Source organism: Amphiprion ocellaris, chromosome 10 (assembly GCF_022539595.1).
Source record: "Amphiprion ocellaris isolate individual 3 ecotype Okinawa chromosome 10, ASM2253959v1, whole genome shotgun sequence".
Classification (NCBI taxonomy): Eukaryota; Metazoa; Chordata; class Actinopteri; family Pomacentridae; genus Amphiprion; species Amphiprion ocellaris.
The window spans coordinates 27,002,362-27,016,929 of record NC_072775.1 but is presented as its reverse complement, the minus strand read 5'-3'; the positions used below and the strand labels follow the sequence as shown (position 1 = coordinate 27,016,929).

The following is a 14,568-nucleotide window of genomic DNA, read 5'->3' as shown; positions in this document are numbered from 1 at the left end:
CCCTTATTTATGCCCCTAATTATGCTGCTACATGCCTACGCTGCAGGGGGACCTCTCCTGATGCACTGAGCCCTTCTCTAATTACCTACGTATTTACTATATATACCATTATTGCATTGCATTCACTCTGTTTCCCCCTATGTCCTTTCTCTGAGTGTCCCTGGTCCCAGAGCTGGATGCTTATGATCTGTGGTTGCTGTCCCGCCAACTTGTTCAGTCTCCATCATGTCCACTGTGGAATGCTCCTGCTGATCTTCCTCCAGCCCACTGCTTCCAGCTGCCCATTTCCATCAATCTACTCTGCATCATCCTTACTATGCTTGATATGCTCATCTATGCACTGTTTGAGAATTTTGCTACCAGCTATGTATGTAGTATATTTAATGCCAGAGCCTTACACCATAACAGTAAACTTATGAATCAGTTTCAGTGTTAGCTTGTACTTTGTATCATCTATCTTATCAGTTGTGTGTTATATGTTCCTTGCCCCACAAAAACTGTTGGAGAGATGCTGTGTTTAAACTCTGCCCTCTCTTCTCTGGTGCACAGGCATGTCCATAGCTTCTTGGCACACGATCCTCCAATCAGATGGTTCCAGATGCTGTAAAAGCGTCCCTCCCTATTATGATTCATATGTTTCTTAGTTTATTGTCCCTTCATCATTGACTTCTGTCTCAGTCATATGATATCATCACAGCTTCTAGCTGGCACACCAGCTCCAGTTATGAGTATTTTAACAGTACTTGATCACAGCAGCTTTTCTTCTCACAAAAAATTTTCATGACATTAGAGTGGCCTTCAGTACTAAGTGTGTGTGTGAGAACATGCAGTGTGCATGCATGCCTGTATGTGTGTCAGCAATGAGTGTTGGTGTGTAGTGAGTGTAAGCTGCTGCAGTTTGCCCTCTGTTGACCTGGTTCTTTTCATCTTTGGTTCATCCCAATTCACATAGTGTGGGATGATGTTTTGTGACCTTCTTGTCTTCATAGGTCAAAACAGCTCTTTTTATTAGCACTTGATGCAATGTGTAAATCAGTATTAAACCAGCAGTATGTTTAATAAAAATAATAAATCCCAAAAGAAGACCTTCCACAGAAAAAAGTCAGCACCTCCCCACTCACCTAACTTTATCACGTTCTCTCCCAATCAGGAGCAGACAGCAGAACCAGGTGCCAATGGTTCCAACTGGGAAACTAATCTTTTAATTTCAAACAATATTCAGTTGTGATGAAGTTGTGGATTTAGGACTGATTAAACCGGTACACAGCGTCAATCACAGCTCATTAGATTCTGATTAATTCTGTCTCCATGTCAGATAGTTTCTGTTGCATGCATAACTGCCTCTCCCGATGCTCATATAGATCCTGTTGTCTGATGATGCAGGTATTTAACAAACTCAGAGGAAAAACTCCTACAAACAGCAACAAACGATACTTCAGGTCTCCCAGCACATACATTGCTTCAGTTTTTCCACTCAGTCACTCCACCAACAAATTTCACCCTCTGATGTCAATTCAATTTTATTTTTATAGCGGCAATTATAATTGAAATTGTCTCAAGATGCTTTACAGAACCCATATGCCTGAACCCACAGAGCAAGCCTTAAGGCGACGTCCACAAGCAAGTCAAAAGAAAAACATAAAGAAGACACTTTGCTCCTGACAACCCTGCCCAGTCCAGCCTCCATCACGAAGGGAGCACAAACAAAATGACAATTCAGAGTCTGTCTGCATCCTCCACACCAGCCGACACTGGCGAAGGAGGCAGCAGCTCGCACCAAATTCAAAATTTTACACTAAGAAGGAAAGCGTCCCAGCTCATGGTAATGAAAAACACACTTGAATGTGGACACTGACACCAGTGGCGCACCCCAGAAATTTTTCTCAGGGGGAGTCAGATAGGGCCAGTGAAAATCCTAGGGTGGTACACCGAAACTAAAACCAGTAACTGAATTTCAAAAAGAAAACCTTTGGTAGTATTGAGGCCAGTTAAAAATTATTTAAGCATGAGAATTAAGGAATCATGTAACTATAATACTAAGGCTTTTTATTTTACAATTAACATTACTCTCATGGGCATAAACTCATATGGTACAATTAACATTTTGAATTCCACAACAAGCCTGCTTTATTAAGTATCTGGTTAGATATGAGTTAGGCAATTGTTCTAATTGGGTAGGTGTCCTTTTCTTTAAAAGACAAATATACAGCTTTGATATTAAGTAGTACAAACAAAACAGTTACTGGGAACAAGTTTACTCTAGTTTTAAAGCCCCTTCTGCTCTTGACCAGGATATGCCTATTATAAAACATGAGGAAGATAAGTTATTCTGAATTAAAATAGCAGCAACAAAAACAACAGTTTAAATAACAGTAACAACATTAATAGCTCACCCCTGTCTATATCAGATAAAAATTGTAATATCGACCCAATTAATAGTCGACAATGTTCAGACTATTCAAACTCACCCACCAATAAACATGAATAAGAAGTTCTCTGTTGTCATGCCAGGATTCACAACTCAATGTTGACACAGTAATAATATACATTTATCCCGGTAACTCTTGCCATTTACTTCATTATATGGGGCATCATGCAATAAGCTGTTGGTCCAGGAGCAGGTTAAATAGCTGGTGCCCTGTCACCACCCAGCGAGGTGGTCAACTTCTGGGACAGTTATTGCTGCATGTTCTGCATTTTGGTACCATTTTGCTGTTTGTTGTTCAGTTCAGGATGCTCTGTTCCTGATGCCACCTGGAGCAGCTCCTCTGTCCTGTCCTTGTTCTCTCCTTACTAACATCAAACCTCTACTGCATCTCCTCTGCTCTACTTTTCTTCTTAAAGAGAGAGCAGATGCCCGTTGACTTTCTCTTCATTATTTGCCAACTGACATTGCGCCACTGCAGTTACTAATCTTGGCTAGTGACCAGACGCTAGCAGCCCATAACATCAGCTAATTAGATGCTCACCAATGTATCCAGCAAGCAGGTGGTTCAGCACAAAGTTTACTGAACATGTAATCTTTTTTCAGAAAGTAACTACTGTATGACTCACTTGTTTGTTGGTGGTCTGCTTGTCTACATTGATTTCACTGCTGCTGTCCATCAGTCAGACTGTACTCTGGGTGCCCTGTGTTTGGACCAATAGTATGAGTCTGCATAGCCGGAGGCTGCACTCTCAGGTCCCATACCAATAGGACTACACTTCTAGGACCGCACGCTTCTTCTAGGGCCGCAGAAGCAGCACCTCCACAGTAGATCATCATTGAAGTGCACAACTTGTGGTTTTAAAGGATGATTTCACTCAAAATGTACTGATAATTTAAAAGGTTTATTCAAGGAGTATTCAACAAAAAGTACTGCTCCTTGTCAAAGTACCTATAATTTTAAAGGTTTATTTCACCCACGTTGTGCTTTTTAACTAACACGTTGAGGTTTAAAAGGTTTATTCAACCCAAAATACTACTTATTACAATAATAATGATAACTTGCTTGCTAAGACTTGCATTTGGACAAATTGTGTAATTATCATACTACAGCCTCTGTGGTCTCTGGATCTCAACCAGGACAGCTTGAAAGGTTGGTATGAGGAAAAACACAAGGATAGCTTTGGAGGCACAAATATTCATTTAATACAATGATAAGTCAATAAAAGCAACAACACTCCTCCCTCAATTAGTAAAATTAGTCTTGTGACTTGTGACTCCCATTGCACACAGTGATTAACTGACATATTCTCATTATAAATTCTTCCAATATGATTTTCAGCACCTAACTTATTCCTCAGCTTTGAGAAAAAAACATACAAATTATTACAATAAAATAAAATGTGTGGCTTGATCAGGAATGATGTGCTTTCATTGTACGTGTTTTTGCAAAATTCTTAAGAACTACATTCAAAATCCCCATGGAAATGAATAGAAAGCTGGCCAGCCAACTGACAAAACCCAAGCATCTTTGGAACCCTGGAGCTCTGGCATATTTTACAGCAGAAACTTCATATAAACACACGGCTTTGAGTGTTATTTATCTAAATCTGTGTTTTGACATATTTCATGATTTCTATGCAGTTTAAGTTTAATTAATTTTTGTAAAGTTCCGATTTTTATTCAGTTTATAGTGGATGACGTGAATATCAATGGAAAGAGGTGAATCTGGCAATTTAGAGAGGACACCCATCAAATCAGACTAAAGATTTAAATCATGCTCAGTATTGCTGAATCACTGTGTGCTCCTGGTAGAAATGAAATGCTACTGTACAGAAACCTGGCAATCTCAAAGCTAAACTGAAGCCCAAAGTGGTGATGGAGGGTCAGTGTCTGAGCACTGACCCCCAGTGTCACTGTATCAGTCTGAATGGGGTAGAGTGCTTGAGATGTCACTGCCTTGGAAGGTTGAAACAAGTGTCACAGTGGCAGGAGAGTAAATAAAAACTTTTCCAGCAGGCCAGGTAGCAATATATTTCATTTAGAATGTAAAAACAATTGCTATTGGAAAAAGAAAAACATTAAATATAAGGCGGTTGTTTGATCAAGGTAATAATTATGTCCAAGATGGCACAATAAGCGTAGCTGATAAATCCTTGCTGGATACCGCAGACCTGCTCTATATGATGCTAGCATGTATTATTCAATTCAATTGCTCCGCTTTAGACGAGTAATAAATAGTAATTAAATTGCTCCACTTTAGATGAGTAGTAAATACTAATATTCATTGGTATGATAAACTAATAATTATTTTAAGTTTTTTACAGCCAGTACAAAACTTAAAGGGCATCGAGGTGAAAAACAAAGAAATTCAAGATAAATAAGATGATGGTTAGAAACTGGACAGACCCATTTAATTCTGGCAAAGTTGTTTTATCCTCTCTGCCAGTTCCAAGCAGTGCAGGATTCGGACTTTCTCTTTCCGCAGCTCCACAGGATTCACTTGGCCTGCCAGCTTGGCAGAGAAGTGGATCAGGTCTTGCATGAAGAGGCCCACAGCTCCTCTGGGTGCAGGAGGGATTTGAGTCAAAGTGCAAGAGTCAAAGTGAAAGTTGATGTTCTTAGCCCTGGGGAGGCCTGGTCCCCGTTCCTCAATCCACATCAGAGGTCTAGAAGGAAACAGGCAGAATTTGGTTGTCACGTTTAAATCCCTCTTGTACAATTTACTCGCCTCCTCCTCCGTGCTCTCATTTACTTTTGAGATAGAGACTGGAACACACTCCTAATCAGGAGCCTTCAGAATGTCCCTAATCTGAAGACCCCCACTTAATACCTTAAGAACTCAGCCCATTTAACAAAATTCAACAACAGAAGAATGCAAAACTGCAAAGACATTTCTGGTTGTCATTGAGGCTGCACCCAAGCATACAACATAGAAAAGTTTGAGTTATGGGCAGAGCGGATTACAGAAGTAGATCAGACATAGCTCCAAAGTTATTTTATTTACAAACTGAACATTTAAGTAAAACTGAATCTTTTGAGTTTAGGGGTTGAGCAACAATGAAGAAGGATTGAGGGTGGAGCTGTAGAACTTAGCTGAGGGTTGGATGCTGGAGCAGCGTCTGCACTTCTGCAATCAACACACCCACTCAGAGAGAGGAGGAGAGAATGGGGGTGGAGTCTCCTAACTAGGTAGTTGCAGAGGGTGTGACAGTATGTCTCTATGGTAGACATACATACAGAGAAGACATGTCCTCTCTTACCTGTTGTCAGAAGTTAGTAGTCTTGCCGTCATCTTGCTGTAGCTATTAGGAACGTCCTCCTCCATGGTTGCGGCAGTTACAGACAGCTCACCAAACAAATCAACCAACCAGGTGAGGCGAGCAATACCACTGAATGCTAGGAAACCAAATCCAGGCTTCAGAGCGCCACCTTGAGCAATAAAAAAAGCAGTATACATATTATTATTACATTATTACCTTCTGTCCTGTATCAGATTTGTAATTAAAATATAATCCATCAAATGAACCCGCAATTAAATATATTTAAACACTAAACCAAAAAAATCCTTTCAACACTAAAGATGCTTTTTCACTAAAACTTCCAGGAATGTCCACATATCAAAATGTGTTCCTTTAGCTCATTAGGGCTGAATGTTTCAGGAAAAATATCAAATTTCGGCAGCTTTTATGTCATAAAATTTAAAAGTCAGGCTACACTTTAAAGCTTGATTTATACTGCTGCCTTAAATCTATGCAGAGCCAACACAAGTGATCTGTGCTGTTGGTAAGATATATATGTATTTTAGTGCCAATCAATAGCTGTGTGAACATGACATATTTCTACTAAGAGGATGTTAAGGCCACAGGTAATTGTGTGCTGTCCTGTTTCTGGGGTGGTTTCCTTTTGGGCCTTTGTATGGGGAGATGGCATGTATAGGCCCAGCTGTGGTTGGTTTGGGAGCCTCTCCGGAACCCCAGTCATCTCAGTCGACGAGTCTGGAGTAGAAGACCTGCACTCCAGCCCTTGTTCTCCCCGCCTCCCGACCTGTCTGATTGTCTGATTGCAGTCCAATTCCCAGCCCCTCCACATGTCGAAGTGTCCTTGGGCAAGACACTGAACCCAAATTGCTCCTGATGACAGAAGCACCTGCAGCTCTGTCACCATTGGTGTGTGACTGGATAATTGAGAAACACAAAGTGCTTTGAGTACCACTAAGGTTCCTACCTTATCTGCGATAGAAGTGCAGACCAATATTCATCAGTCCAAAAATCTTTTTGGCTGTGATTTTTTCCACAAATTACAAAAAGAGCAACATGTCTGCAGCAGCAGGTTTTTAGAAATGGAACTGTGAGAAATGCAAATGCAAAGTTCATGTTCTAAAACAAAACATATCAGCTTCGCATTGCAAGCCCAATCTTTAAAATTCCTCAACCTTAAAAATACTACCTCTCAAGCAGGGACCTTATTGGGGCTAATACTGTCTTTCAGAAATAATTTTAGATAAGTGGTAAATTCCAAATATAATGCTAATATTATATTATTTGGTTTCTGGGGCACCTGCTGAACACTTTTTGCACTCCAGCTTTCACAGTGCAGAATGGGATGTCACTTTGTCTTTTTATAAATACAGTGAGGGCCTCACATGCTTGCACAGCTGGACAGGGTGCGAAAACAAAACAGAAGCTTGGATTCCAACACACACACAGTAGGAGTTCTTATTTCAGTCTTTGTTAAGGACATCATTATGCCACTGTAGATTCAGAAAGCAAAAGTTCAAAATCTTGTATATTTCACTTTTAAAACTCAGAAGTATCACAGGAAGCAATTCCATCACTTGCCAGTAAAATGAAGACTTCCTTCCTGCAGGACTTTTCCATCTACCGTTTTCTTCAGTTCTTTGTAATCTTCTGTCAGCAGCTCTATGTGTTCTTCATGGAGAATCAAACCTGACAAACACACGTATACACGTTTAATGAGACACTAGAATCAGATGCACAAACTTTTTAGGTGTGACGTTTCTGCAAAATGTCACTGAACGAAGCATTGATTTCAGTTTTAATTTGTCATTTAAGAAATGCTATCAGACGTCGTGAATCTTCAGTCCAAACAGTGCCCTTGGTGTTCCATGGTGTTCATGAACCAAAATCATGCCATCAACAATAGAAAAGAAACTGTAACTAAAGCAAATTGATAAATTTCCAATTCTCAGAAGATGTCTCACACCTAAATTTCTTCACCTTTTGAGTACTCGCCTTGAGAGCATTCCTCTGAACTGAATCTCTGACCTTCACAAGGAACATGCATGTGAATACTGACAAATTAAGATTACCTTTTTCCTCCGCTAAATCATAGAGTTCCACAGCAGCGCTGTAGTTCATGGTCATGGGATACTCAACACAGACATGTTTCCCTGCCTGTAGAAACATTCTGAGGAGACAGGAAAAGGGAGTGTTTTTGGTCAAATTTAAGACAGGTTTTCAACTTTCTTTGTGAACTCAGACTTTCTGCTTCAAACTCGGCCAAACAAACAGTAGCATTGAACACATCATTTGACCTCATTTTCTGCACAAAATGAACCGAACCTGTGCACTGCTGTAGTCAACAGGTTGTTTCAAAGGAGAGCAGTGAAGAATATAAAAATGTATGATGGCAAAAAGTGCTGCTGCTGGAAATCGTGCAAGATAGGAATGCTGGTAGAAAACTGTTAAACGTGTGTGATATATTTAATTTACTGATCAATGCAGCTGATTATTTCTAACTGACAGCTGCACAATTAAACTTTTAAACTTCTTATAATGAAACACGATATTGTATTGCAGTGCATTTAGGTCTGACACTTTCTCATAATGAAGGAAATCACTTTAATTTGTGGCCAAATCAAAGTGAAACTAATGTTACTGATCAAATATTCTCTGTAATAACCCTTTAACGTTCTGCTCAACCATTTGGTAGAGCACATTTTAGCTCACTATATCTTACTGAAAAATATGTTTTACTTAATTCCACCTGTTTCAGCCATCTCTACCACTCATTAGGTACCACTCTGAGGTACATTATACTAAAAAAAAAGTCCAGTAGATGTCACTGTGTTTTGAAACAGCATGCAGAGCAAGTTAGTCTGCTCACTAAACGTGTGACACAGAAAGACGACTTCTCGTTACATATCAAATGCATCACCTGACACTGTCTTCATGGGACACATTCTCAGTGCAAATGAACACCACATGAATGTCTTCTCTGCTTATGGCCATGTCCACTGAGATCTGGCTCACTCCCTGCTGACTGTCCAAGCTTCTCCTGTTGGCATAAACACATTGGGGAAAATGCTGCTTTAATAAAAAGTAGGTACAGCGAACCATGTTTGACAGAATATTTCATTTTAGCTTCAGGTTTCACAAACTTTATGTGGTAAAAATGACTAAATTTAGGCTAAATGGCAAAATTTAGAAAAAGATCATATTAATGCACTTTGGTTTTTATAAAGTTTTACCATGGCAATGCAAATGTTTGAAGAATTGAAGAATTGTATGTCTCAGTTAATCTACTGTGTTTTAGGACTATGAAATGCTATGAGCAACAAAAATGGAAATGTTCAGTCAATGGCTCTATATAGCTAAACCTAGCACAGTTTAATTTCCATGCTCTGCAGTAATTTTTTCGAAATAAAAATATATAAAGTATCCACAATTGCAGATGTTTTCACGCCCTTAGAAGCTCATTCCTTTTCGTTTCCAATATTGCGACTTTCCTCCCTCCTTTTGGGGGACTAAGAGGGGGAAAGTCCCGTGTACAAATTACTCCTCTTTCCCTGGGTTTGCCTCTAGATTTCAGCCTCGCTGCACTCAAATATGGTATACAGTGCAATAAAAATGATTCACCTTCCTTGAAGTCTGACTCTGTGTGGAAAGGGCTCAATCAGTGTTGCACATCTGGACACTACAATTTTACCCTGTTCTTTGCAAAATTGCTTAAGCCCTGTCAAGTTGCATGGGGATATTAAGTAACAGCCCTTTTCACGTCCACAGATTCTAAGGTGCATAGAGGTCTAAACTCAGACTCGGCCAGTCCAAAACACTCACATTGCTGTCTTTAAACCATTTCTATTTAGCTTTGACTGTATGCTTCAGAATGATTTGCTGAAAAAAATCTCTCAAGTCACAGTTCTCTAGCAGATTTCCTCATCCTTTACTGACTCCATCGTACCCTCCACCTTTACCCGTCTTCCAGGGCCTGCTCCAAAGAAGCATCCCATCATCATGGTGCTGCCACCACCATGCTTCACTGTGAGGATGGTGCGTTTGTGATGATATACAGTGTTTGATGTCTGCCAACAGTTGTTTGATACACAATATTTCCATAAAGTCATAGACGTCTTGCTGGCTTCCCTCACTAGTTCTTTAATAGTGTGCTCACTCAGTTTTTGAAGATGGGCTGCTTTAGTTTGATTTATGAATGTGCCATATTCCATCTTTATAAGGGATATTCAGTGACCTGGAAATTGTCTTGTATCCATCCCATTAATTATGCTTTTCAATAATCTTGTCAGAGAATTGCTTGAAATGTTCTTCTGCCTTCATGGTGTAGTTACAACAAGGAATGCAGACTCATCAGTAACTAGACCTTGCAGATGCAGGTATCTTTATAGTACAATCACTTGAGATTCACTGCACTTGGATGATCTCCATTTCACTAATTATGTGATTTCTTTAAAGGGGGTAAAAACATATGCAATCACGTATTTTATGTTTATATTTTTATTAAATGGTATAACTTTGTAGAAATACGTTTTGGATATATGCTGGATTTAGTGATCTAGGGGCTGCAGACAAAGTCTGTCTTACATTATTTGCACTGTTTCTTTCACTCAGTGTTGGTCTTAGTGGTAGAAGAGGTGCAGATGTACAACTGTTTTCTTCACTAAACTTCTAACACCATACAGTAAAAATACTGTCAAAGTCCTGCATTAATTTTATACTCAAAAGTGAAGAGTGAAAGAGGTTTTACAAACACAATTTAATGACATTTACTTAATATCTGTTCGAGGTGGAGCTTTGAATTCTAATATAATTCTGGAGTTTAATGAAACACACTGCACAACGTTTTATTTTGTGAATAACATCTTTGACACTGTCCACAGTGCTCTGATCATCCCATCAACAAAACCTTAAGTGTCAATATACATTTTAATTTATACAGTACATATGAGGAAAATGAAGATCTTGACTTATTTATTTTTTCTCTTTAAAAAGAAAGAAAACAAACAAACTAACAAACAAATCACAAAGTACCGATAAGAATACAGTTAAAGTACTGGAATGATAAGCAGTATCGGTAAAAGTACTAGCACTGTTAAAATCTAAATGATACCCATCCATAGATAAGACTATTTCCTCTTACTTTCTCTTCCTCTTACTCTTAATTTCAAGGAACAACAAAACATGTAATTTCCCCAGAGTTCTACATATGTGTGTTATCAATGCGTTGGACCTTGTGTGTGTTACCTGGATATGAATCCTTTGACAGCAAGTTTCTCAGCAGGACTGCCAAGCGCTGGAGCTAACATGTCTCTAATCCTCACCCAACCTGCTGTGCCGATACCAACCACCACTGCTCCAAACATACTAACAGACAAAGAAATACAGTTTGAAAAACTGTTAAGTGGAGTTAAAATAATGTCAGGAATATCAGAAACATGATCATGGACAGCAAAGTGAACCAGGTTTACGCAGGATCATAACAAGATTTGCTTAAACACTCTAGTTATAGGAAATTCAAGACCACATGCCCCAAACCAGCAGGGAAGTTTGTCAACAAAATGTTGAGTATAAATTTTTAATGTTGAGCTTATTCAATAGTTGGATTACTGGATTAATAAACAGCTGTAAGTCAGAGTTTCTCAGGATCATGTTTTAAACTTCCTCCAGGAATGAATGCCTGCTGCTTTTTCTTATTTATAAACACACTTTTACAGAAAACTTCTTTCAGTGACATTGTGCTGAGCAGATTAGTCACGGTCCTGACTGAGGCCTTGTCCACACGTAGCCGGGTATCTCACAAAACGAAGATATTTTTCTACGATTCGGCCTATCATCCACACGAAAACGCAGATTTACGTCATCAAAAACGATTCTTTTTAAAAACTCCGACCAAAGTGAAGATTTGCGAATTCTCCGTTTTATGCGTCTGCATGTGGACATCAGTAACCGGGGTTTTGCGTTTCGAAACGTCACCGCCTGCGACAAAATATGTTCTTACGTCACATATGCGACCTGTGTTTACATTCGTTAACAGTATGGATGCTCTCACAAGGTTTTGGGCGCTGTTTCTTGTACAGGCGCTTTTTACTTGCTTGTTTTTACAAGCCCAGATACTGCTCCACATTCAACAACACAGGCGAAGGACGACGTTAAGGACGGTTATTCTCCACCACCTTGCTAGGATTTGGGGAACTACTGCCACCTAAAGGTCCGGCATGCTTATGAATGTGCTGAAAATGCACTTATGCGGTTAGGTGTGGATGAAGTTTTTTTCTAAAAACGAGGTGGTGTGTACGTAAGTTTTTTTCTAGACGGAGGGGGCAGGATATTCGGTTTTACAAAAACCCTGCTACGTGTGGACAAGGCCTAAGTCTGACATTATACAGATAGGTGATGGCAGAGGGGAGCTGGCTTCCGTTTAATGTTTTTGAAATGTTAAAGTTGTGGGTCAGGTTAGCAGTAAAAATCGTCCAGCATAGATTTTAAAATTCTGGGTATCAATGCAGTACCATCAAAATGATTAATAACAAGCAAGCGCACGTGTGATGCAACCTTGTTAAGTAACCGATGGAGAATCACAATGCAGACAGATTAACGTCAAAAACGGTACTTTACTTCAATGCAACTGCTTCTAATCTGATGTCCACTTTTCATCAGCAGGTCAAAGGTGGTTCCCTGTACAGGAGATCAGAGCTGATCAGCTGTTTACTGTGTTCTTGTCGTTTAGTAGCACCGGATCACGGACAGAAAACTAACGACATGCTGGTGTGTTCTTACCTCACTCTACGTAGCTCTGCCGTGACGCACACGAACAAATACAGCTATTATCGGTGTGTGTCGATATAAAAGACCAAGACTGAGATGAATAACGTGAAGCTATCAGTAGCCCATGAGCTTCTGTAGTTGAAAGCGATTGTCGTTCCACAAGGTGCGCTTGTTTTGTCCCGCAGTTCAACTTAAGTGCAGGGGCGGAGCTATCGCTTCAGCCCCCTCTGAATTTCAACCTTGTGATACCAAACACGACTTACAAATGAGATGTAGTATACAGTGTATAGTGTACATTTTTTTTAAATTCTGTTTTACTAGAAACAATATGTCAAAAATGTATATATCCAACTATGTTTATCTTGATGCCTACTGTAGATGAAATGTATCAAACATTTGTTTAAACCTATAGATTAAGTAGAATGTTCTGAAAATGGAGCAGAAACTATCATTAAACCCTGTTTATATAATCAGATTAGTTCAACTCTCGGCTCATTTGCGCTATGTGCACTCTGATGTGTCTTATGTTGGTTGGTTAAGGTACCGTACACAAGGAGAAATCATTCCAAACTATTTTAACCCAGTTGCTCCTTTAGTAAGTCTGTGAAGACAACAGTGCTGAAACTTTGTAAGAACTTTAATGCTGACAATAGACTGCTTTAATGGTAAATGGTCCGCACTCAAATAACAACTTATCTAGGACCTTCAAATTGCAATGTGCTTGCCATTCACAGATTCATACACACAGTCACACACCCATGGCAGCAGAACTGCTCACCTGTCAGCATCTTACTCATACACATCTCAGCATGTGGAGCTTCAACTATCAACCTTGGCTGCCAATAATAATTCTGTACACAGTGATTGGTCCTTCTATTTAATTGTGAGTCTTTTCTTCATGCTATTGTCATTCAAATATATCAAGATTGTTTCTCCTTCCATTTAATTTCTTTCTTTCTGTCTTTCTTTTACCATAATTAAGCCATTTAGAAAAATTAAACTGTTCTTTAAGAGCAAGGCAAGTCTGCTCTCCTTATTTACTTCACCATCTGCAATATTTAGCAAAATGGTAAAAATTCCACAAATAATTTCACTTCATATAACAAGAAGATTGTAAATGGCCCCCACTTACATAGCACTTTTTAACCTTAGGTGGACTGTATAAAGTGTGTTACACTATGTTTCTCTTTCACCCACTTACAGTAACACTCACACACTAATGGACCACCCAAATGATACCAGAGATTTGTAATTCACTAACCTGAATTAACCTCTGGTATAGTAGGAGCATAACAGGAACATGTCGAATCAAGGTATGAATTTTGTCATTAAAGACAAAAACTCTAGAATATGTGATGTGTAAATGTAGCACAAGCAAGGTGTTTTAATATCTGCAGAACGCAGAATCAGCGTGAGACACACCCACAGATGTCTGGGGTGCAGATAAGACAAATAACGACTGCCTGTCTTTAAAGATAGTACCTGTAAATGTCCTGATAGAGGTGTACTATGCAGTCAACTTGACATAGCTCTGCTGTCATTGTGTAAGCTAACTTAACAAAACCACAATTGGAAATAATGGGTATCATGAGAGTGGTTATCAACTTTCTTTGTCAATCCAGGCTTTCATCTGCAGATGTGAGTGGTGACACGGTGTATGATACATTGTGTGACTCTTCTGTACCAAACGGACCATTGGGGTGCCACCTACTCAGTGGCGGTTCTACACAGGGGCCTACAGGGGCCAGTGCCCCTGTCCAAATGTCGCTGGCCCCTGTGCTGGCCCCTGTGCTGAGTATAGAATCCAGATGGTTCAAGGCCTTGGATCTTAACGTATTTGAGGACCAGTTTGCCAGACAGCATCACAGCAGTATTCTGTTGCTGTAGTTCTAGGATTTTGAACGTCAGGAAACCAAACCATTTTTGTAACGTGACTGATTTCAAATATTCTTCATGTTACACATTTCAACACCGGCCCTGATAAACTCATTGTTTCAGTAGATGCATTTTTTGTAAAAAAATAAAACAGAACGTTTGTTAGATTTTAATAGAAAGTAAAATAAAAGCTTTTAGTGCATAAATATTATTGTTGTCATTTTTTAATGTGCCCGTGACTAA

General features: G+C 39.4%; 1 protein-coding gene across 2 annotated transcripts; it reads right to left on the bottom strand.

Annotated features, from left to right (window-relative positions):
* Window positions 1-3,607: 3,607 nt before the first annotated feature.
* Window positions 3,608-12,629, bottom strand: blvra (biliverdin reductase A). 2 transcript variants are annotated; one of them, XM_023273102.3, is made up of 8 exons: window positions 12,463-12,629; window positions 12,301-12,360; window positions 10,930-11,049; window positions 8,606-8,725; window positions 7,758-7,855; window positions 7,267-7,374; window positions 5,689-5,857; window positions 3,608-5,094 (listed from the first exon to the last, which is right to left on the bottom strand). In XM_023273102.3, exons 3-8 carry the CDS (start codon window positions 11,046-11,048, stop codon window positions 4,839-4,841), a joined length of 870 nt encoding a protein of 289 aa, XP_023128870.1. In that variant the 5' UTR covers window position 11,049; window positions 12,301-12,360; window positions 12,463-12,629; the 3' UTR covers window positions 3,608-4,838. The 2 variants fall into 2 exon arrangements, with proteins under 2 accessions (XP_023128870.1, XP_023128868.1); XM_023273100.3 differs by lacking the exon at window positions 12,301-12,360 and having other exon boundaries at window positions 12,463-12,628.
* Between the last annotated feature and the right edge of the window lie 1,939 nt (window positions 12,630-14,568).